The following is a 24974-nucleotide window of genomic DNA, read 5'->3' as shown; positions in this document are numbered from 1 at the left end:
TTCAGAGGTTTTTTTTTGTCCGTCGTAGTTCTTGGTGCAGCGCCATCACAGGCGAAGAGAGGAGCAGTTTTGTTTTTTTTTTTTAGGGTTTGGCTTATTTTCACATTGTGTGTGTGAAAGTGAACCATGGCAGCTGAAAATGCAATAGATGTCTCCAATTGAACTGAGTCTATCGGACCATCAGATGTGAAAACACTCTAAATTATGCACAGGATGGCTCTATTTATAAACCTGGTTACTTTTGAAACCCCGATTTTATTTGGGGGCAAATAATTAAAGGAGCTCTTTTGTTGAATTTTCATCCGTTCTGTCACAGAATACCGCCAAATAAAACGTAGAATGTTACGACTAGAACATATCCAAATGTGAATAATTCACAAAAATCTCTTTGTGTTGTCATGTGGCGCCCTCAGGAGAAGTTTATACGTGGGGCGACAATGACGAGGGCCAGCTGGGAGACGGGACCACTAACGCCATCCAGAGGCCGCGGCTGGTCGCCGCACTGCAGGGCAAGAAGATCAACAGAGTGGCCTGTGGCTCGGCTCACACCCTCGCCTGGTCCACCAGCAAGCCCACCAATGCTGGGAAGCTACCCTCACAGGTGCTGCACCAGCTCGGGCTGTCCACCGGGTGGCAGTAAAAGCTCTGTAGTTCTCGTTTGACACTTGGAAATCGCTGCTTTTTTTTCTCTTCTTTGTTTGTCTTTGAAGGTCCCCATGGAGTACAACCACCTGCAGGAGATCGCCATCATGGGCCTCAGGAACAGACTCCTCCTGCTGCATCACTTCTCTGAGCTGTTCTGCCCCTGCATCCCCATGTTCGACCTGGAGGGGCGGCTGGGCCAGACGGGGCACGGCCCGTCGGTCGGATTCGACACGCTAAGGGGCATCCTCATCTCCCAGGGCAAAGTATGTCGGCATGGAGATTTATCCAGCAGGAGTGCAGAGGATTTATTTATTTATTTATTTATTTATTTATTTATTTATTTATTTATTTATTTATTTTAATTCATTTAAATCTTTTTCTGCAAACAGGAAGCAGCTTTCAGGAAAGTGGTCCAAGCTACGATGGTGAGAGACAGACAGCACGGCCCTGTGGTGGAGCTGAACAGAATACAGGTAGCCTCCCATTTCAAGTTTGCATTTTCTAATCCAGAGGTGTCCAAAGTTTTTGTCACGTGGATCAAAATCCAATCAAAAATACTTGCAGGCCAAGAAAACTATAATTAAGAAAACAACTAAGACCAAGCAAATAAACTACTGATTGTTTTTGTTTTCTTTTTTTTTTTTTCAGGAAAGATATGTTATTCATCATAGAGCCAAACATGTTTTTTTTTTTAAAAAACAAAAAACGAATTTTATACATGTTTTAAAAGAAAAGACTAGTTTTCAAATTTTGGCATCCGTTGAACAAATTTATTCTTACTTTTGAGAATAAATTTCTTTCAAAGCACTAGCTAATATTTATCCAGGTTTAATAAATCACACAAAAAGCTAATTTAAGTGCAGTGAATTCAGCTTTTCAGTTAAAAAAAAAAGTCTGTCTCCTTTGTGCTCTGCTCCCCTCCTCCTCCTCTTCTCCCCTGAGATACTTCAGTGTTTCATGTGATGTCTTTCATAAGAGGATTTTTCTTTCTCCTTTTTTTCCTGGTATGTGATCTACAGTCCTTTCTGTCTGTAGGAAGTCCTGTTGTAACTTTAAGCCCCACCGCTCACACACACACACACACACACACACGCACACACACAGTTCTGTTCTGTTACCATGTTTCTAACAGTAAATCAATTACACGCAAAACAGGAACTAGTCAAACTTTTTTTTCTTTTTTTTTTTTTTCATTTTTTGTTTATTGTCCCTCCGTTTTCCACTCTGCAGGTGAAGCGTTCCCGCAGCAAGGGCGGTCTGGCGGGCCCCGACGGGACCAAGTCTGTGTTCGGTCAGATGTGTGCCAAGTTGAGCTCGTTCAGCCCGGACAGCCTGCTGCTCCCGCATCGCGTGTGGAAGGTTAAGTTTGTAGGTATGTGTTCATGTCCACAACGGGGACGCCACAGCCGCTTCCTCAAATTCCCCTGACGGGCTTTTATGAAGTAGGCCAACAGAACGTGGCAAGCTGCTGCTGCTGACGGAAAAAGATGTACGAGTTTCAGTAGTTTCACAAAAAAAAAGAAAAGAAAAGAAAAAGCATTTGTATCAACCCCCTTTACTCTGAAACCCTCAAATAAAGTTAAATGCAACCATCTGCGTTGAAAAACCACCTCACTTGTCAACAGAACCAACTTTTGTGTAAGTTGATATAAATCCAGCTGTTCAGTGAAGCCGTCGTTTGTCACAGAACATCTGTAACAGCGGTACAACAACCAGCAGTCTTGCCTCCAAAGAGCCACTTAAAGCTAGAGATAATTTTCTAAAGATGTCCTACATAACATGGTTTATTATGAAAGTTAACAAAATTAAGCTCTAATTTATTTATATTTTAAGATTTAAGAAATGAAACAAAACAAATCCATTTATACAAAAGACAAAAAACATATTTTTAGAATGAGATGTGCCTCTTTTTAATATAAATATAGAAAATGAAGAACAGTTGGCATAGTTTGAAGCAAGTTACGTAGGTTTGACACAACATCAAATTTAGCTGGACAATAAATTGTCCCAGTAATTATTGTGATAAAAGATAATATTGTTGGTTTCAGACAATTTTAAAGTAATATAATGTAATAATGCGAGTTTGACCTCTGAAAGACCAATTTCAATTTTGTAAAAAAAACAAAAACCTTTACACTGGAACTGGAGGATATTTTAAATACCTAAATTAAAACACAACAACCCACAGCAATAATTATTATAAAAAGGAAATAAAAGCCACACAGAACTGAAACCAGAAAAATTAAATGAATAATGTCTCTGTAAACAAAATCCCCCTTAGTTAATCATCACATTAATCATCAGAATAGGAGTTATTGAACCCATTTTAATTGATCATTCGATTAATTGATTCATCACTTATTGCGACAGGACTATTTTTAAATGTTGAAAGCAGATTTTGCATAAGAACTTGCTTGAAAAACTCCTACAATGACCATTTCTTAGTTCATGCATAATCAAAAACATTTCCTGCCTGGTTTTTGTGAGAGCCACAGGAGTCACAGCTTTGCAGACTCTTCGTTTAGCTCAATGCATATCCATGTGCTGGAATGGCCTACTCAAAGTCCAGATATAAATCTAATAAAGAAACTTTGTCCTTGAAGGCTTTCGTGTGAACTCTCTTCATCTGGACTGACTGAGTCTGCCTTGCTTTTCCATAAAGTCTCTAAATGTGCCAAGCTGATTTTCAGCTGTTTATTAGTAAAATAAACAAACAAATCCCTACAAAATAAGTGTTTCACAATGAGAGCACGTCTTATAAAATCCCAGAGTTAGAGTAACCCAGTTTGTCCACAGATCTGGCCCGGTTTGACGCCCGCTTTTTATCTCCGTCTCCTCCTCTCTCTTTCTTATCAGGCGAGTCCGTGGACGACTGCGGCGGAGGCTACAGCGAGTCCATCGCCGAGATGTGCGAGGAGCTGCAGAACTCACTGACGCCTCTGCTCATCGTCACGCCGAACGGCCGCGACGAGTCGGGCGCCAACAGGGATTGCTTCCTGCTCAACCCCGCTGCCAAGTCCTCTCTTCACATGAGCATGTTTCGCTTCCTGGGTATAAATCCGCCTGATCTCCTCGTGAGCAAATCACGGAAAAATAACACTTGAGCCAAAATAAAAAACATATAGTCCCAAATAAAAAGTGTAGTGCATACAGCAGCCACCTCTGCTGTTGGACATTTTCTGCAGTGTGGTTTGATGTGTTTTTCATGCAGGAGTTCTCCTGGGAATCGCAATCCGAACCGGAAGCCCTCTGAGCCTGAACCTGGCAGAGCCTGTATGGAAGCAGCTGGCAGGGATGAACCTGACCATCGCTGACCTCAGTGAGGTGTGTGTGTGTGTGCGTGCGCGTGTGTGTGTGTGTGTAACACGGAACATTTGTGTCCTGCAAATCACATTAGTTCTCTCAGCTAGCTGCGTTCTTCATCGACGCACAAGCCGAGTGATCCACCGCTAAGAGTTGTCTGTTTGAGTTTTGGGTTTGACAAGTTCAGAGAATGGGGGAGGGGATTTGACAAAAAAAATGTTCTGTTTTTGAAGAATTTTATTTATTTATTTTTAAATGTGGGTGTTTTTTTTTCCATAAATGCACTGAGTTTTCATAGATCAGAGTGACGTCGTTTTGCTTTTACGTGCGTGTTTTACTACTTCTGTTTGTTTGGAGTTTGACTTCAGGTAATCTCTACGACAAAAATAGTAGGGATAATCTAAGATTTTTTTTTCTTAGTATTAACTGAATAAAGTCATAAGAAAACTTTACATTTTTAAAATTTTTCATAAAAATCTGAAAAGTCTCATTGAGGGGATTTCAGAAATTCCTAATCTGAGACATTAAGTGGGAAAATACTTTTAATACTTTTCCACTTCTTCATTATTCCTCCATCTCCTTTATAAGAACTAATTTATGTTGATTTGGCACATAAAATCCAAACAGAATTCAAAGTTTGAGGCTGTTACATGATTACATGACTGGAGGCTGAACCAGTTTTAAATGCACGCATGTTTTATTTGATAATGGCAGCCTAATTGCAGCGTGTTGCATATAAATAAACTCATTGACTCTGAGCTTGTAAGAGCAAAGTCCTCCCTTCACGTCTGATGTTTCTTAGCTCCTCCAGTCCACGTGATCTGCATCACAGCATTGCTAAAAACACATTTCTATACATTCCCCCCTCAGATTAAAACCTGAGCCTGGCTCTTTGTTGGTACAAAACTCTCCGAATGTTTCTGGAAACTTCTCCTGAACTCGTTTCACGAAAGTTAAAGGCGCTTCTGGTTTGGTAAGACGGTTGCCTCCGCTGCGCTTTTGGCTGGTGGCGTGAGTCCACTCCTGTCCTCACGCTCTGATCATACGCTCCTGCAGCATCCTTGGAAGAATGGAGGAGTCAGGGGAGGGGGAAAAAAAGAATTTTCCCTCTCAAAGCTGCTTTTGTTTTGTAGTTTTCTCCCCCGAGATATCGCAAAAGGTTAGATGGCAGAAGAATGTTTTAGCACAAGACAGAGAGGACCGCCGTGAACCTCACGGGACGTGTTGTGGCCATGGCTGCAGTCACGTACACACAGACACACCCAAGCTGGAAAACACTCCAAGTAATTTATCCTGACATTCTGACAATTAGTTGAGAAATCAAATAGAAAATTCTCCCGTTATGTAGTAGCTACTTAATCTGTAAGAAATGTTTGAAAGAGGAAATCCTCCAAACATTTCCAATGTGACAGCCCTCAGCTGCCACAATTATTTATTAAAAATGTGAAAATAAGTCTGACTTCCTCTCTTTATACCTGCTTTTAAATGAAAGGACAGAATAAAGGGACTCAAAGTTGCACAGTTCTCTAACTTGTTGCACAAAGCATCATTTTTACTTTGTTCCTAGCACTTAGCATCCGTTAGCAGCTCACAGTGCGCCAAATAGTAAAATATAACTTATCGAAGCTTCGAGAAAGACAATTTGCCTCGAGGAATGGTAAAAATGGAAATCATTTGCTGAATCGTTGCAGCCCTGAGCCAGACTCTGTGATAAGCGGTGACTTTGTGTTGTCCACAGGTTGATAAGGACTTCATTCCCGGGTTGATGTACATCCGGGACAACGAGGCTACGGCGGAGGAGTTTGAGGCCATGACGCTGCCCTTCACCGTGCCGAGCGCCAGCGGACAGGACATCCAGCTCAGCTCCAAATACTCCCACATCACCCTGGAGAACCGGGCCGAATACGTCCGCCTGGCCATCAATTACAGGTTAGAAAACCTTCTGATGGCACTGATGGGAATTTCTTTAAGTTTTTTTTTTCTTCTCTAATCTATCTGGGTTTAAATTTCTTGTACAGACTCCACGAGTTTGATGAGCAGGTGTCTGCTGTGCGTGAGGGAATGGCTCGGGTGGTCCCAGTCCCTCTGCTGTCACTTTTTACTGGTTACGAGCTGGAAACCATGGTGAGAGAGATCATGCATGGCCTCCAGAAGTCTCCCTGTCCTGCAGCTTTGTGCCGATTCTGATGGAAGTACCTCCTCTTCATCCTCCCTCTCCTTTAGGTGTGCGGCAGCCCAGACATCCCGCTCCACCTGCTGAAGTCGGTGGCCACGTACAAAGGCGTGGAGCCGACGGCGCCGCTCATCCAGTGGTTCTGGGAGGTGATGGAGTCTTTCTCCAACACAGAGAGGTCTCTGTTCCTGAGGTTCGTCTGGGGCCGCACACGCCTGCCCCGCACCATCGCCGACTTCAGGGGCCGAGACTTTGTAGTGCAGGTGAGGAAAGGTCCTCTGATCATCCATCCAGTCAATCCATCCAATCAATCAGACAGTCCATCCATCGATCCGACGATCCATCATTCTGTCCATCAACCATCCGACAATCCATCCATATTTTTACAGTCCATCCATTCAACAACCTTAGTCTGTCTTACCTTCCTTCCATCCACCTGTTGGACAATTGTCTGACCATCCAGCCATCTGTACTTTCACAATCTGTCCGGTTGTCCTTCTGTTTTCTGTCTGACCATGCTATGACAAATCTGTTACATCTGGTCCTGTTTTTTTCAGCAGAGCAAATTTCTGTATTCCTATGTAAAGTTAGGATGGTTAATGGTGCCAGTTCAATCTGCCTCTTCAGCTGCTGCTTGTTGCTGTGTTCCTTACTTTTCTACCGTCTCTGTTTTTACTGGTGTCTTATTTAATGCATGACCACTGCGGAAACATCCGGCCTTATTCAATTAGATCTTTTGTGTTTAAAACAAAAATGGCTACAAATGAAACTGAGGATGTGGTTTTGACTTGGAAACGTTAGCATCTCTGTTGCTGCATTTACAGTCTTTTGTCAGTTGAACAGCGTAGCCTGTTGAAACAAACAAAAAAAAAAGCTAAATCTTCAATCTCCTTGGCTAAAACCCCGCTTTCGTTTGTGTTCAGGTTCTGGATAAATACAACCCTCCCGACCACTTCCTGCCAGAGTCCTACACGTGTTTCTTCCTGCTCAAGCTTCCCAGGTACTCATGCAAACAGGTGCTGGAGGAGAAACTCAAATACGCCATTCACTTCTGCAAGTCCATCGACACGGACGACTACGCCCGCATCGCCCTCTCCGGGGAGCCCGCGGCAGACGACAGCAGCGAGGACTCCGACAACGAGGACGCCGACTCCTTTGCCTCCGACTCCACGCAGGACTACCTGACGGGACACTGAGTTTTTTACAGACGGCTAGGATCCTGTGTCAACCACACTTCACGGCGCACGCGTTCATATGGGCGGTCTACTGAGGCACAAACGTCTGTTTTGCGGGGGGAGAAGGGTGGCTGTGCGACGACTTTAAAAAGAATTATAAGCTAAATAAAGTGAAAAACATGTTTGTTTTTAGTTTCTTTAAAATGATCAGTTGCACATGTGATTGTTGTGTTACATGGAAATGAGTATATTACAGTTACAGCCTAGCACTGTGGTAGATTCCTCCCTTTTGGTTTGTGTGAATTACCTGTCCCTAGATTGTATATAGAAACTGATGTGTGATAACACTAGGATTCCTTTTTTGTTTTCCTTTTTTTAGTAACGACCATGTTTCTTTATAAATATATATGTATAAAAACATTTTTAAAGTCGATGTTTCTCACCCAGCTCAGAGCCCACTGAAGGATCATTCTAAGGTTTCTGTATTTACCCATCCACCAAGTTTGTGCACTGTCTCATTAAAGAATGTATATGATTGTGCCATGTATTCACAGGGGTCATTCCTGCATATTAAATGTTGATAAATTTCTGTTAATAAAGTGAAAATAAATCCTGCTTATTTAACAATGAGTGTTGCTGTTTTATACTTCAGTAGTTATACCAATAAGCCTGCTTTTGTTTTCTTATTTTGATTTTCTTTTTTTTCTGGTACAGTGAGATAATTAGGCTCTTTATAGATTATTTTTGCTATCTAAAACAACTATTAGCTTATTAAGTAATCAATTAATAAGGCAGATTTTTTTTTGTCATAGCTGTGGTTTGTAACTTTCATTTTAAAAAATACATATATATATTTTATTGTATTTGTTACTATGTCGAGATAATCTGCGAAAAAATTTAGCTAATCTGCTTTCTCCCATTGCTTCCATCAATATTTTGGATTATCTGGAGCAATTAAATGACAAAAAAAAAAAAACAAGATACTTTTTCGTGTCACCTCACATCCTTTATGAGGTGTTCCATTTCTAATTTGGTGAAACATATTTATAGGCTTATGAAATTAATGACTGAAAAGAAACGATAGTCCAAGTCAACTCAAATCATTGCAATTACTTTGTAATCACATAATTACAAAGTAATTATGCCTCTTGCTTTTTTTTAACCTGTGAAAAGTGAAGATTTTCATGAACTGTAGTCATAAAACCACTCAAATCTCACACGTTATTTATTCACTTTATATTCTCGTATCCAAATGAGGACTTGACATGAAGTATGAGAAATTATGACCCCTAATCAAACCAAATTAGCTCCTTCTGGTAGATTTTTTTTTAATTTGCTTACATTGAAAATGACTTTCAATTACAGCAGCTATACAAAGTTCCTCTAATAACTCCAAGTTGACATTAGATATGACAGATGGCATTATTTCATGTCAGAAATTGCCAGGATGCAGAAAAACCCAAACTAAAAAAAAAGTACTAAATATCTAAGAAGCAAAATGAATCCCAATACAGTTCCCTAATAAGGACAGAAATATTAACCCTTTAACTGCCATGAGGACGCCGGTGTCCCCCATTGACCCACTGACCTGCATGTGACAGTATTTGGGGTGACAGTTAAAGGGATAAGTTGTGTAATACCAGCATCGCCCTCAGCATTAGTTTGGAAAGGCAAGTGTTAAACAAATTGACACCAATAGTGACCAAAAGTGAGATTTATATCCTGGATTATTGGGTCTAATTCTGTCAAACATGGTACTCCAGATTAGACATGATTTTGCAATCGAAAATACTATTCCAACTTTGACGATGTCACATTTTTGGTTCTAATCTCCGTTTTCTAACATAGCTGGGATTTTAGAAAAGACTATTTGTTCTAGACCAGCTGGTGGGAGTAGGACAGGTGGGAGTTTAGTGCTGTGGGATTAAAGAAATCCCCTCCGATTACCTGTGTGACTTCAGCACTGCACCTCGCTCTGCAGCCGAGGAGGCAAAGGGTCACAGGAGAAACAAAAACTCCTCCTAAAACCCTGCGTAGCGTTTCAGTCCATAAGAATCTCCTTTAAGCGCGTTTGTGTTCCCCCATTATTGGATCATGAGAACCTTGGCCGAGTCACGAGAAACAGAAGAGAAATGTTTTTATGGCGGCTCGATTTGGCTTTAAAATGATTTGCATTCCTTGAGGATTTGGTGACCTTTCCCCCTGGAATCATTACTGACGGCGTTATTCTGGCTTAAGTCAGGTCCTGCTCAGATATTAGAGCCTGGCGGCGGGGACCCTCATTTACAACACTTGCTTATGGATTCTGTCACAGAGTAGAGTGAGAAACAAAAACATCTATTTTGTTCAAGTCTAAAATTATTCACTGTGGGCAGATTCAAGTTTTCAGTAATCTTTCCTCATCATGTTACATGTGCTGGCTGGAAGTCAGACTTAAGTTTTTGTGGATGCAATCTGATAGGGAATGTTTGGAGTGTGGAGAAAAATAACTGAATAGCTCGAAAGAAAAAAAAAATGGAGTGGCCTAGTCAATGTCCAGATATAATTCCGTTGAGATGGTTGGCGTGACAAAGCAGCTTTGTCCATGGGACTGAATATGACGGATAGAGACAAAAGTGTCTGATGGCCTCAGATGGAGGTACCCGCTGTTATTTGTCCTAAATGTTGGTAGCCACTGATATAAGAAACAAAAACATGGCAGAGTGTGGAAGACATTTTGTGGTGCAAAATCTGCAACGGTCCACAGCAAAAGGATCAATTCCTGTTTGCCAGAAGGAAACTTTGTATTTCAACCCGTTGCAACTGCCAATGGTTCAACATCTCAACTAACCGCTAAAATAACCTTTTCTTTTAAACACCTTCATAAAAGATACAAAAGATTTTTGAGAACTTGAGCCCTTGACTTAACATTTTATGTTGCAACCTCAAAACTTCAGACAGAAGTTTATTGTATATTACTGCAGCAAGGTTTCCCCCAGAAAACTTGGTAAGCGCCGCATGGCTGCGCTATAGCAGTCACTGATCCAGCTGGCAGCCATGTCTTTGAGTTAAAAATTTTTTAAAATTGACAGGAAATTTGAAAAATATCACTTGATAGTTATATGTTATTGGAAGACTGGATGATTAATACCTAAACACCTACAAAGAAATCTTTAAAAAATAAAAAAAGCAATGATAAAAAACGAACAGGGCTGCACAGTGGCGCAGTTGGTAGAGCTGTTGCCTTGCAGCAAGAAGGTTCTGAGTTCGATTCCCGGTCCGGGGTCTTTCTGCATGGAGTTTGCATGTTCTCCCTGTGCATGGTGGGTTCTCTCCTGGTTCTCCGGCTTCCTCCCACAGTCCAAAAACATGACTGTCAGGTTAATTGGTCTCTCTAAATTCTCCCTAGGTGTGAGTGTGTGTGTGTGAATGGTTGTTTGTCTTGTGTGTCTCTGTGTTGCCCTGCGACAGACTGGCAACCTGTCCAGGGTGAACCCCACCTCTCGCCTAAAACGCAGGTGGAGATAGGAACCAGCAACTCTCCTGACACCATTAGGGACAAGAGTGAACAGAAAATGGATGGATGGATGGAAAAAAACAAACACATGCTAAGCCTGGTGGGGGCACAAGTAAAGCCTGGTGGCCCGCCAGGCCTATAATATGCTGCGGGGAAACCCTGGTGCAGATCAACAACCGTCACATAGTAGCAAAATATATCAAGTTTTTCAGTGTCCATCTTGGTCTTCGGTAGCTGAATTCGACACGTTTTAGTAAAAATCTTCTATGGGTTTTGAGATTATAAAAAAAAAAAAAAAAAAGTTTCCAAGTTGAGTTGTGGGATATTTTCCGACTTCAAATCTGCTTTAAACACTGTAAGATGGTGCCGGATGGCTCTCTCCACGCCTCTTCTATGCTCACCAAGAATTTTTTTTTTTTTTTTTTTTTTTTTTTTTTTTTTTAACAAATAAAAACTATTCCTGCCTACATTTTAAAAAAAACGCCTTTCCCATATGATCGATAAAATAAGAAAAAAAAAAAAAAAGAATCCAGCTGATCCTGACTTCACACTAATCCTTTGCTCCAGGCGGTGTTTTTCCATGTGATTTCTCTTTTCTCCTTGATAACTCTCACATCCGCCCACAAGACCAGAGTGCGGTCAGCCCCCCTGGACATCTCTTGTGCGTGGCTTTAATCCCGCTCTGTCTCAGCCGGCCCTTGCTCCAGACCAGGTGACTCCAGTCAGTCGGAAATCTCGTCTCCACTGGTTTCTGAGAACAAGGGAGGCGGACGCTGCGAGCTCCTCCGACTGGAAACATCGACTTAGCAGGCAGAGCAAATGAAAATGCAGCATTTGCCGCTGATCTGGGGGAAAGGTTTTGGTTCTGATAACGTCTCATTCTTCAGGTTCTGTTTGTCTTCTTCAGCTGAAATGCGAAGCAGACAACTCTTGTTGAAATGTGAAGTGGAGAAAAACTGGTACATGGTTTTGAAAGTTTTTCTTTTTTTTCCCCTCATTTGTGTTCGGTTCGTGTTCTTACCCTGTGTTTCGTCCATCTTCCCATCAAATCCAAGCGGTTTCAATGTCCCTGCTGAAAACAATGCATTCCCACAGCATAATACTTCTGCTGCCACATTTCTCCTCGGGGATGCTGCGTTCAAACTGGTGCTGTCAAAGAGTGAGAGAAAAAAATTTATTTTGGTCTCATCTTATCAGAGAACCTTCATTTCACCCATAGACTTAATGAGATGTTCAGAACCTGTAGGACATTTAGCTAGAGTTGGGTAGTAACTACTTACATTTACTTTTGAAAAAATTTACTTTTATTAGTATTTTTTACTGAGTTGTACTTATTAATTTTACTTGAGTGAATTTATCACAAAGTACCGCTACTCTTGAGTAAAATATCTTGGTACTTTCTCTTTGAGGAACAAAAATATCACCACACACACACACACACACACACACACACCTTTTTGTTAGATTAATAAGTTCTGCATTGAAAAACATATTTTGTTATTATGTAATTATTGTATTTATATGAATTATTTTCATTTTGGTCTTTAAAGTACAAAGATTTTTTGTATCTGATGACATAATTTTTAAATATTGAAATCACTGATGTTTCTCCAGTTTCTCGTGCTCCTTTTTCCTGATGTTGCAGTCACTTGGTATTGCTACATCCACCTCAACGGCTTTCCTCTGTTGTTTGTCCACCACCACAATGTCCGGTTGGTTCGCCCTCACCATTTTGTCTGTCTGGATCTGGAAGTCCCACAGGATCTTAGCTCGGTCATTCTCCACTACCTTTGGGGGTGTTTCCCACTTTGATCTCGGGGGTTCCAGTCCATATTCTGCACAGATGTTTCTGTACACTATGCCTGCCACTTGGTTGTGTCGTTCCATGTACTCTTTCCCTGCCAGTACCTTGCACCCTGCTGTTATGTGTTGGACTGTCTCAGGGGCCTCCTTGCACAACCTACACCTTGGGTCTTGTCTGGTGTGGTAGATCTGGGCCTCAATTGCTCTGGTGTTTAGGGTCTGTTCCAGGATGAGGGCCTCTGTGCTGTCCTTGAGTCCAGCTTTTTCCAGCCATTGGTAGGACTTTCTGATATCATCCACTTCAGTTATTTGTCGGTGGTACATCCCATGTAGGGGCTTGTCCTCCTATGATGGTACCACCAGCACCTCATCCTCTGTTAACCGTTGTCTGAGACATTCGCTGAGCACATCGTCTGTTGAGGCTTTGTCCTTGATGTATTTATGGGTCTTGGATGTTTCTTCCTGGACAGTGGCTCTCACACTCACTAGTCCTCTGCCTCCTTCCCAACGGCTCGTGTACAGTCTCAGGTGCTGGATTTGGGGTGGAACCCTCCATGCATGGTTAGTAGCTCCCAAGCCTTAACATCCGTGGTCTTTATCTCCTCCGTTGGCCAGCTAATTGTTTCTGCAGGGTGTCTGATTACTGGTAAGGCATAGCTGTTTATTGCACGGACCTTGTTCTTGCATGAAAATGTGAATGCATGCTGCTTTCACATCTTCAATGAGACTTTCTGATGGCACTTCCCTCAGCCGTTGTTACTGGCGTCGGGGTTGCCTGGTGTTCATTCGGGCCACGATTCCATCTCTCAGGTCAGTTGCTGCCTCGTACTAGCTCTATTGGCAAATTAGTTCACTTATAAGACAGGAATATTGCTTTCTTATGAGCAAATTTATTTTCCAATGGATCTAGTTCTTTTTCATATATAATAAGGAATTATAGACTTCAAACAAGCTTCTCTCTTGCTGAAAAGTTACTTGTTGCAGTGTGTAGAAGACGGCCCTTTTAACTTTGATTTAGGTGTCTGTCTACACTACGAAACCACAAAATCTTACAGAACATTTTTGACTACGGTACTTTCCAGTGCAAACATCTTAATACACTTGAATTAAGACAAAACTAACTCCAAAGTAACTTTTCAACAAGATACAAGAGCTTATTTTAAGGCAATCAGTCCACAATATTGATAAAAAAAAAATGAAGTAATCTACCAATACTGGTAGATTACTTCACAAATAAGACATTTTTCTCAAGTTTTAAGAGAAATAATCTTTCAAGTGATCTAGTACTTTTTATTACTAGTTTCCTGAGTGGAATGTTTCCTTTTAAAGCCACTTAGACTCTGCACCACCCACTCCCCATCGCTCCCTCCCCGGCCCCGCCGCCCTCAGAGCTTTCAGGAGCGTTGCCCTCTTTCGCTGGGGAGAGCGCAGGAGAGAAGAAACTCCTCACCTTCTCTTGTGCTCCGACGTTACGGCAGCCTCCTCATCCCACCCCCAGCAAAAAGAAGAAAAAGAAAAAAAAAAAGGATTAATCAAACAAAAAGTTGAAAATAATCTGGATTACTGAAAAGTAAAGTTTTGCAGCAGATTTAATTTTTTTATTCAGATCCAACATATTGTTGTTACCTGCGCCTTCAACATCATCCAGAGTGACTTTTTTTTTTTTTTTCATCTTTCAAGGTAAGTTTGTCTGTTTTACTTTAAAAACGCAAAATCTGAGTTAAACTTAAACAAATGTAGAGAAAAACCTTCACAGCTTTGAATAAATGACTCTTTCCACCACGCGTCAGGTTAGACATCCATGGTTTTGCAGAGCACTGCTGACAGATTATGGGGCAGGAACCTGCCGATTAGTCCCACTCAGGTTCAGTTTGCTTTCAGCCTGCAATCTTTAATTTCTGTGAACAGAGCTGGAAAAACCGAAAAGAAAGCAGTTTGTTTTTTGACGTCACCCAGAGCCTGTGGGGCCCGGCGCCCAACAAGCCCCTCATTGTCCTCCGGGAACGACGGAGGGCTTCCCGCATTGAGCATGAGCCTGGACTGACACCAGGAGCTGCTTCCAGGAACCGTCAAATCTGACATCCTGAATGTGTTCATTTTGATTGTTTGGATAATTGAGAAAAAGGAATGTGAAGGTTGTTTTAGTTGGGATCTTTGCTTGCTGTAATCCAGCTGTATTGTTATTTTTAAAGAGCTCTTAAAGAGCCTAAATGTCATGTGAATTCCTGCTGCCTTTCACATGAGCATTAATCCTGCTGGTTTCAGTGGCCTTTGTTCTTTTAGAGGGCTGCTTTCGTTCTCTTAACTTCACTCTTTATTTTCTGTCATAACGCCTTTTCCCCTGTTTTATTTTTGAGCATATAATAAGACCGAGATCTCACGCTGCTGCATACAGTTTATGTACATTTCCCCTAAAATTCTAACTTTTTCTTTAAAGAAGTTGGAATAAAAACCAAGTGCCGTCAGCTCCTGACATTAAGAGCTTTGAACATTTGTCATGTTACATTCACAAACTTTGATAACCTCTATTTTTATTTTATGTACCAAACGATCACAAAGCTGTTATGAGTTAGAAGGAAAATGATGCTTGATTTGAAAATAAAAAATAAAAAATGTAGCGTTGAGATTCAGTGGTGGTGTCAGCATCATGCTGTGGGGAGGCTTTTCTTCAGTAGAGTCAGGGAAGCGGCTCAGTCAGATCAAACTGACTGAATCTACGCAACTGGATTAGACTTTAACTAGGCCATTTTCGCACATGAAAATGCTTTTTGATCTACAACCTTACAACCTTTTTGCCTTGTGTTTGACCTCATAAAAAAACAAACAAAATGTAAAACCTCAATAATAAACAATGATTATGTGAATGAAACAAACAAGGTAGTCAGGGAAAAAAATGAAAAAATAACGACAAAGAAGATGTGTAAGACTTTTTTAAAAGAAAGGAATGCAGTTTATTAAATGTTCAGGGGTTGGTTGTTTTCTATTTTGTTGATTTATAATTTCTTGGCTTTATTTTCATGCACAAGAGCAAAATATGAGTCTGTCGTTCCTCTGGACAAGTATTGAGACAAGTTTAATAATTGAGCGCTCCTAAATCTGCTGGATCTACATCATCCTGTTTATTGTCTAGATTTCATTAGTTAATGAAAAACAGAGACAAATATTTTGCGTTGTGGCAACATGTTTAACATTTTCAGAGGAAATTAATTTGTTGTTAAACATGTTCCTAAAAGGTTTTTAAAAGCGTCTGTCTGCATCACGTACATGTTCACGGTTCATTTGTGCCGACAGGCCAAATTTGTTACTTTTCAGATTTTTATTTGTAGAAATTTTTTTGCAAGCCAAACCTTCAGTTTCATGAATATGCATCACTTTGTTTTGGGCAATGACACTTTTTCCATCAGAAAATGTGGAAAAGCTCCAATAGATAGGACTGCACCAAGACTAGCAAATTTATCTAGCAATTACTCCTGGTACATTGAGTTCTGCTTAGTGCCAAGAAATGAAAATCTATCTGTAGAATTGAAGAGGAATCTTTTCAGGCAGAAACGCTCCTGGCCTTTGTCGTCTTCATTCATGCAGTGGATCACATGACTTCTAGCAGTGAAGCTGCAGCAGTGTAGCACCTGACTGCAGAATCTTCTTACTTCACGAAGCCTTCAGGGCCTCTCCTCATTGTTTCTTGTTATTCTGGTCTGCACCGTTTCTAGTTAAATCATGCAACTCTGTTGGAGTCACTTGAAAAGAGGGACTGACTGTAGCAGCAATCAGTGGCTTTGTTCTTCTTGGATAAGTCAGTCAGTGTCCTGCAGACTTTATGACAGCATTCATGCCTCACAGCGTTTAAAATATGTTGTTGTATGACAGAATTAAACTTCAGTGCATTTTACTGGGTTGGGACCTAACTAGGGCTGTAGTGATACACTAATCTCATGATACAATACGATATGCAATATTCTGCTCGCGATACGATACATATTATGATATTCAGTGGACAATATGATTCAATACATTTCAAAGATTTTCTGAAAGATTTCAGAGGGACAGAGTGAGTGTCCAAAGACTTGGATTGAATTAATTGAACTGATGGTGTAATAAATGTTGCCTTACGTGATTTTGCCGTGATTTTTTAACCCAATTTTGGGTTTTTCAAATTGGTGTGCGACCAAAATCGTAAAAAATAATCCATAATTTAACATCGCGACCTTCAAAATCGTCAATCAAATCAAGAATGAAGGAAGAACCTGCCTGCCAAGTCGTCATATCTTATTCACTTGTACTAGATAATGTCATTTATCTATCTCATTTCATCATTTAACTGGAACTGTTTCATTACATGTCATTTTTAATGTACATGTGTATTTGGGTAAAAATGTAATTTAATTTATGTGGATTTGACATAAAAACTCAAAGAAAGATTTAATGTATCGATACTAGCACATGAAAAATTTATGCTTTCTGAGGAAAAAAAAAATCGGAGAATTGCTAGCATTACACAGCCCTAGTCCTCACTGGGTGAGCTTGTTAAAAACATTTTTAAAAACATTTTTTTAAGATGCCTCATTTTCCTTTTGGTCATAAATCTGTTCAGTTCTTTTGTTATGACATAAGTTAGCCACATCGAGTGAAGGAGCTGCATTTTTCCATCAGGCAAAACGGAGACAACCTATTCTCTTCTCCTCAGGCCTCAGAATGTATCTGGAGAACAAAAGCAACCTGGAGATTGAAATGTCTCAGACTTCGGCCGCCGGCCATCAGGGCAGGAGCGGCCTCAGGTCGCCGGAGGCCGTGGCGGGGAACTTTGGGGAGCTGCGTCTGCTGCAGGGGATCTCAGAGAGAGGAGACACCCAGAAGCTGCAGCCTGCAGGACAGTGCGTCATCCATGCTGAGGACCTGGTTCCGGTTCGGCAAGAGAACGGGTACGTGGCTGCACCACTCTCTGCTCTCTCTCTGTAGCCAGCTGACAGCTGACGTGAACACTGTCAGCTGTCACTGACCGCTTTCATGCGTAGCGGTCAGTACAGTGGGCATTTAACGAAAAGACAATTTCTTGTGGATTTTTATGTTATAAATACACACAGACAACTGAAGTGGACACCAGTTCATCAATACAATACACTGCCATCCACTGAAATTGCAAGAATATTTTTTGCTATATCCAGTATGGCAGACAGACAAAAAAGCAACTCAGGAATATTCAGTTTTTTCTTCCACATCAAGTATCCCCTAAAGACTGATACCAGTGATATATTTTCCAAATAACAACTTTGTATTGGGAGAAATTACAACTCCAGTAAAACAAAGTAAAAACTTTTTTTCCTCTACCTTTTTTTTATGCCTCAAGAAAATCCGAAACACTTTTTAAAACAACAACAACAACCTGACATAAAGGATCATAATTAATGCATGAAAGGGCTAATATAACATTCATGTTGGAGTCAAACCTGGTTCTCTTATTTGTGGTACTTGTGGGCATACGAGAGAGATTCCCAGTTTTTTGTTTTCTTTTTCTTTTCTCAGCTGAAAGGAATGCGTTCATTTTTAAAGTCCCATCACTCTGAAGCCTCGGCCACGTTGACCGTTTTTACAGATTTCATCACAGACCCCTGTTTAAGGTAGAACCCTGTAGGCGAAATTGGACAAGTTTAAGTTGTACAATCCCCTTAAATGTTTAAAGGGATGGTCAAATATTCAACAGATCTTTAGAAACGTTATCATCGAGTCTTAGTGCCACGCCTTATTTATCTAAAGTGTACAACACGAGAGGTCACAATCCCTATTGATGCTAACTTGTATTTGTTTTCTGGAACCCCAGAACCACTCCATGATGGAGGGACGCCCTGAGTGGGGAGCCATATTATCAAAATAACTCTTCAGTCTCAGTAGTGAATGTCAGTTACATATAAATATGGTTTCATGACTGCAGTAAGAGGAGAATTTACTATCCTGATGTTATTGTGTTTTCTGTGGGATTCAAAACAGAATAATTGCAAAAACCAGACCAAAGAAAGCTGTTTATTTTTTGTTTGTTTTTCTATTAAGTTATTGGTAATGGATTAGAATTCAAAAGGAGCAAAGTAAGAACATTCCCCCTCACAGTTGCCGGGTTCAATGTAGATATTTGGAGGAAAAATTAGAAATCTTTGTATTAAAAACCGTGAGCCGGGCCCCTCTCTAAAGGAGCATATTTCCTGCTCTCATTTGTTTCATGTCTTGGAGAAAAAAGCTAACAAGATTAACGGCCTCTCTTTCTTCTCACTGGATTAGAGACGTAACAAGATTTCAAATCACACATGCAGAAAGACATTACAGTTCACCTCCTAGTGGGTCAAATGTAAATCTTTAAATCCCGCGGGGATGAGTGAACATAAAAAAAGAAAAAAAAAAGAAATTCAACATTCCTTGAGATCTACGAACATTCACACAGACCTTCAATGTGTGTGAAGGTGGATTTCTATCCCAGGAAAACTCCCTAGGCGGAAAAGAGCTAATCTCAAACCGGTGGCCATGACGATATCGGGATTATAACTGAGGAATTTGTGAACTAATTCGAAGTACAAACAATATCAGTGTGTCTTCTCGACAGACAAGTGCATTTGAATCTTTATTATTTCAAATAATCAGATGCACTGGAATGTGCTTCCACAATCACGTTTTAACCAAATTAAAATGCCGTGCATGCAGAAATGTGAATTAGTCCTGGAGTCAATTAGAACAGGATAAGAGAATAAAAAAAAATGGCAAAAAGTTAAATGACATCAGAATACAGAAGCCTTTTTTGTGTCGACTACCCAAAGTTTCCTGTTTGAGGCGTAAAAGCAACAAAGGGTAGTGCTGGAAAAATAATTGCTTCTGAGAAGATGTCAGGTTATGGGTCAGGAAAGCCCTGAAACATGAGCAGTTATGTTCTTACTCAAAAGTGAGTAAGAGTGAACAGTGCTTGCAACTTTATATGATCAAATCCACCATGTTACACCAAACGTCTATTTCTACAAACTCAGTTTATGTACAAAAACTCCCTAACAAGGAAAACAAATAATTAACACATGGCGAACTTACAAGTTTGTACTCAGCAACAATGAAAATATTCCTTCCCGTGTGTAGATTTTGAATTTTGACTAAATATAACACGACTGGAGCCAGACCTTGATGATGGCTGGTAAACAAACAGAACTTTGGCGATCCACTGATATCATTCCTACAGTCAGACAAGGTGGTGGCAGCATCATGGTTTGGGTTTGGGAGATAAACTAGTGCAGACAGAAACATCTGGTCCGTCATGTGACCTTAAAACAAAGGTCACATGTCTAATTCTACCAAACAGTATGCAAGAAACTTTTAAAGGACGAGTCAGATAAAAAAAAAAGTTTTTCGAAATGAAATGCAACACTTAGTTTGCCCACAGCAAAAAAACTCAGCAAATCAAGAAAATAACAAAACACACAGAACCCTGAAAGCGCTGTGAACGATTTCAGCCGGCGCTCCTCTGGTAGCAGTTGTTCAATCAGACTCACTTGGCAGGAAACAGTGGCCTGATTACATGTTTTTTTCTGTCTCCTGTCCAGTATTTGCTTCGCTTTTAGCTCCTGCTGGCTATTTTCTGTCGTCTTCCGGCTCCTGATTTGTTTCCGTGGAGCTCTGCAGAGGGACTCAATATGAACCTGAAGCAAATCCTCTGATGTCGGTGGAACAAGCAGACATTACCAGACCCACTGTTATTAAATGAGCCTGAAATTAGGAAGTTTTGCTGAGGATGGCCTGTTGTTGTCTGTCACAGGTGTTCAATGAGGTTGTAGCTTTAAGAAACATTCAAAAACTGACCGTGATTCACTTCCTCTGACCTCCTTAGAGCAGCCCATTCTTTCACAAGTGTTTTTTTGAAGCAGTCTTCGTGGTTGGGTGTTGGATTTATTTGTGGAGGTCTCAATAGGTTTGGCATATCTACAAGAAGTCATTTCCTCCAAACGAGCCGGGTGATTCTTTCCAATTTCACTCTTCTGTTCTTCTGTCCGGCCGTAATCTGCTCTTAAACGCTTCATTAAAGCTCAGTCTCTCTGCTGGCCAAATGTAATCTAGTTCTCTATCCCACAACCTTCAAACACAAAGGACCGTAGTGTCTGCAGCGCAGTCGGTAACGCCTACCGGAGTGGATGCCGATGACATAAGCAGGGCGGATAAATGTAACTAAATGTCAGGTTTATACTTCTTATTGTAACGCCAAACAATCACCAAAATACATTGGTGGAACTAAAAATACAGTAGAAAATGTTTAGAGACTAGAATAAGTGGATGTTAACCAACCTCAATGAACACGGTCCTAATTCCTACGACATTCAGCAATTGTGGTTTAATAAGAGTTGGATAAAAACTTGACATACTTTTGATAGCTAATGCCTGTTTGTTTTAGGGTTATTTAAAAATGTAACACTTTACAATTTCAAAAAATTGCGAATGTGTACATTTCAATGTTACACAATTGAACACTTTACAATTTAGTATCAGTGATTCTAGTTTGAGGCAGATATGTATAAACTGATCATAGCCCCTGTTACTGGGTAGGATATGTTAGGCAACAAATGAACACGTAAAGTGGGGATAATAGGCTAAGAGTCATAGATGCATATAAATCAAACTTGTATAATGTGTTTTTGTCTTTAGTAAGTTTACATATGCTACCCCAGTCAATCCAACAGATGATCTCTGTAGATCAGACTGGATCGGAATCGGCTTTACTCACCAAGCTTGTGAGCACAAACGAAGGATTTGAGTTTGGTTCCACTTTGATCTCAATGAAGAAAGTTTGTTTCTTTCTTGTAAATATGGATACGTATATATACAGTGTTTTTACCAAAGAGGACGACATGGTTGAACTAGTGCTGGTTTTATCAAAAACAAATGTGAGTAGCATAGCACTGATCTGCAGGTGAAAGTTTAATCAGTTTGTGTCCAGGATGTGTGTGGTCTGGAGGGGAGTTAGCTGCCCTGTTCCCGACCCTTTACCAGTAAAGGTTCTGGATGGAGGGAAGGTCAAAGCTCAAACTGCCAAAGTTATATATTATTTTCTATTAATTTGTTACATGTGGGGTTGGCAGAGGGGTGGACCGTCGAGGGTATCCATGGTGACCTTGGTCATTGTCCAAAAGTGCCAAAAACAGGCATATGAGAATCAAAACTGGACCACAGGACAGAACGTGGCTGAGTCTGATAAACTGCATTTTCTTTTACATTACAGGAGTCTGTTAGTGTGTCTCTTTCCTTTTTTTGGCACTGACAGAAGAAGGCAGGCTAGTTGTGGGATAATGTCGGACATGGCAACTGCCAGCATCTCCAACATACAATTTAAGTGTTGAGATTATTAGACAGGTACCAACACGCATTTCAAATAATCCTATTAAACAAATAGTAGATATTGTAATAGTGTGTGAGGTTGTGATAATCCTCCAGGTTACGAACCAACTGTTTTCTGATCTAACTAGGTGTTTGTTTGGCGTTAAGCCACTAGCTGATAACCAGAGTTTGTTTTGTGCCGTTTATTTCAGCTCCGCTCTATTTCAGGGTATTTCAACTCACAGTGCCATTTTGCTTTATTAGTTTCAGGAACAACTTCAATGCTGTCAACTTTCTCCGAGGAAAAGCCAATTCAGCCAACCTTACAGAACGGTCGCCTCTGCTGCGATTCTCCCCAGATGACAGGTGAAAAGTTCAACAACTTCAACTTTTACTACATCAGCAAGCCGACTTATTAGGACACAGCTTTGTTTTTTCCACTTACCATCAGCAGAATACAGTGTTATAAGCTTGGGGAACTGTTGAAAGTTAAGGCACAGCTTTAACCGTGAAAACAACAGACAGGTTTTGACCAAGTACCTTATTTTTTTGGCAACAGATAGTCCAAGCTTATATTCAAGTCCACATTGAATTCCTTTACCAAAAAATATCTCCATACCTAAATCGGACATTAAATGTGCGGCGCTGTGGACAGGAGACGTCAAATCAAGAGGAAGAGTCCAAACTGTGCAGGTTAAATGCAGAAATTGAAGCAAAAAGGCACAATTATGCAACAAGGTTATTGCAGCGTTTTGTTTCAACCTTCCTTCTGGCAGATATATAAAATATATATTTTAGTTGTAGTCGTACACTTTACATGACAAATACTTGGCATTTTAACAAATGTGACTGCATAAAGAAAGTTCTGTCCTTGGGTTTCTGGACCCAATACTGTCCTTTTCTTGTCTCTGGGACTGAACGTTTGGTGACTCATAGTGACTGGTATGGACCTATTGTTCTTTAAGTATTACATACATGACAGTACATGAGCCCAGCTTCGTTGGAGTAGAGGAGCCATGGGACACCTGCTGCATGGACACAGAGAGACGTTACCGCCTGGGCAGCGAGGTGACCGGCCTGTCGCGCTCCAACTCCTCAGAAAAGTACGAGACACTGGAAAACCTCAACCGCGGCTTCAGACTCACCAGCAGCATAAAGTACGACTCCCCGTCTCTTCTTACATCATTTATTATTCTGAGACATCATACATGTACATTATGAAGTCAAACCTACAGAGTTCGAAGCCATTAACATACAGCAGGCTTACACATACTTTATTTCTGTGTCCTGTCTTTGTTTTCTCTCCAGATGCTGCCTCAGAGTGTCCAAGGTTGTGGCTATGTTTGCCGTTGTTGTTCTCTCCAGTGTAAGTTTGCTACAAAAAAATAAATAAATTCAAAGAGACTAATGCAGCAAACTGTAAACAAGTGTTCTGTAATCCTATGAGGCATTCAGCTCTTATTTGCTTGTATTTTAAAAAGTTTGATTGAAATCATTCCATTGCTTGAGATCTACAGCTAATGCTGGGAGATGATTAGCCCAGCATAGCACGGTAAATGAAAGGAGATCCGAATCTCTTCAAAAACACTTTGGTTTTAGAAAGGCCATTTGATTGACTTGAAGCAGACGATCAATTGGTTAAGAACAAACCTTAATAAACTCTTGCTTTGAATAAACTTCTTGTTTCTCTTAAAACACATGCTTTGTAGCTATGAGGCTACTTCTGACTCATATTTATGGAAAATTAGAAATTAGCCACGATCCCTGTTGCCATGTTGTAACAACGAAGACTCCCTTCACACCAGACTGAGACCTTACAAAACCATCTAAAATCCACCAGAGTGTGGGTTGAGGTCTTTGGGGAGTTAAGGCACAACACTTAACTCCCCATTACAAGTGATGGAGCAAAAAAAGTGTGTGTGTGTGTGTGTGTGTGTGTGTTGACTGCAGTGTGGAGGAGTCCGGTAACAATGTAATCTCATCAATTTGTCGTCATGACAAGTGCATGTTTTACATCCGGTGTCTATAGCGAGGGTCTATGACTTCAGTCCTCAACGGACCTTTAGCCGTGTCTTTGGTTCAACGCACCTGAGTCAAATAACCAGGTCACCAGCAGGACTCTGGAGGACTGTACTGCAAATAAAAAACTGAGGAGGGGATTCAGTCATTTTTTATTCAGGTGTGCTGGACCGGATGCACATCTAAAGGTTACAGGACACTGGCCCTTGCACGCTGGAGTTAAAGATCCTTTAGATATTTGGTGTGAGTGGTCACATTTCACAATATCTATTAACTCAGCTAAAATAACTTGCAATTTGCAGTTGTTTTTTGTGACTGATTCATGCTACTGATGGTTTTCATCTGGTCTCAGCTGTTCTTCAGTATGTACCCGGATCGGGACAACCCCTGGAGGATGCTGGCAGTCTCTCCGACAGACAGCTTCTGTATCCTTTCTGCTGTTCGGTAGACGCTTTTTCAAAGGACATTTTTGGCTATAGTGACCTTTATTTGACAGTGAATTGACAGGAAATTGGATTGTGAGAGAAGAAGGACGGCAATAGGGGCAGGACTTGAACTTGTGGCGGCCACATAGAAGACTGAGGCCTCCGTACATCGGTCACGCGCTCTCACCCTCCACCATCGCCGTGGCCCTATGTGCTGTAGACAATTGCTGCTGTTACGTTCTTCAGTCAGAAAGAAATAAGCAGGTCAAACATCGCACAGAACTTTATAAAACCGCCAGTGAAGAGGACAAGCGTGGCACTCAGCACACAGGCATGGTGGATATTTTCATCCTGCAAAGGATTTACTGTCAGCAAAGTGTCTGCGTTTTTCTCTTGACGGTGCCCGTCTCTCAGCCATGAACGTGACAGACTTTCGGGATAACGCCTTGCTGAAGTTACAAGTGGCGGGGCCTTTTGCAGGAAGGGCTGTGGACTCCGCCTCCCAGGAGTTCATCCTGATCCAGGTGGAGCAGGCCGAGGAGCCAGGGCAGCGGAGGAGGAGGACTCAGCAGGTCAGAGCGGCCATGATGGCAATATTCATTTATATC

At 41.0% G+C, this 24974-nt stretch overlaps 2 protein-coding genes across 5 annotated transcripts in view; both read left to right on the top strand.

Moving 5' to 3' along the window:
• The window catches only part of herc2 (HECT and RLD domain containing E3 ubiquitin protein ligase 2), a 74782-nt gene extending 66856 nt beyond the window's left edge, over window positions 1-7926 (top strand). For 3 of the 4 annotated variants that reach the window (XM_044128864.1, XM_044128862.1, XM_044128863.1), the window contains exons 82-91: window positions 414-601; window positions 711-908; window positions 1035-1118; window positions 1876-2017; window positions 3502-3696; window positions 3857-3969; window positions 5687-5877; window positions 5967-6072; window positions 6172-6384; window positions 7045-7911. In XM_044128864.1, the coding sequence (XP_043984799.1) occupies window positions 414-601; window positions 711-908; window positions 1035-1118; window positions 1876-2017; window positions 3502-3696; window positions 3857-3969; window positions 5687-5877; window positions 5967-6072; window positions 6172-6384; window positions 7045-7317 (1703 nt within the window). In that variant the 3' untranslated portion in view covers window positions 7318-7911. Of the gene's footprint in view, window positions 1-413; window positions 602-710; window positions 909-1034; window positions 1119-1875; window positions 2018-3501; window positions 3697-3856; window positions 3970-5686; window positions 5878-5966; window positions 6073-6171; window positions 6385-7044 lie in introns of all 4 variants that reach the window. The other variant, XM_044128861.1, reaches the window with a different exon arrangement.
• Window positions 7927-14110: 6184 nt separating this feature from the next.
• The window catches only part of oca2 (oculocutaneous albinism II), a 37870-nt gene continuing 27006 nt past the window's right edge, over window positions 14111-24974 (top strand). The window contains exons 1-7 of the mRNA XM_044128860.1: window positions 14111-14275; window positions 17280-17514; window positions 22187-22288; window positions 22888-23079; window positions 23231-23288; window positions 24294-24366; window positions 24781-24938. Coding sequence (XP_043984795.1) covers window positions 17288-17514; window positions 22187-22288; window positions 22888-23079; window positions 23231-23288; window positions 24294-24366; window positions 24781-24938 — 810 coding nt within the window. The 5' untranslated portion in view covers window positions 14111-14275; window positions 17280-17287. The remainder of the gene's footprint in view (window positions 14276-17279; window positions 17515-22186; window positions 22289-22887; window positions 23080-23230; window positions 23289-24293; window positions 24367-24780; window positions 24939-24974) is intronic.

The sequence above is a fragment of the Gambusia affinis genome, linkage group LG10 (assembly GCF_019740435.1).
Source record: "Gambusia affinis linkage group LG10, SWU_Gaff_1.0, whole genome shotgun sequence".
NCBI lineage: Eukaryota > Metazoa > Chordata > Actinopteri > Cyprinodontiformes > Poeciliidae > Gambusia > Gambusia affinis.
The sequence above is the reverse complement of the archived record's forward strand: the minus strand, read 5'-3'. Positions and strand labels throughout refer to the sequence as shown.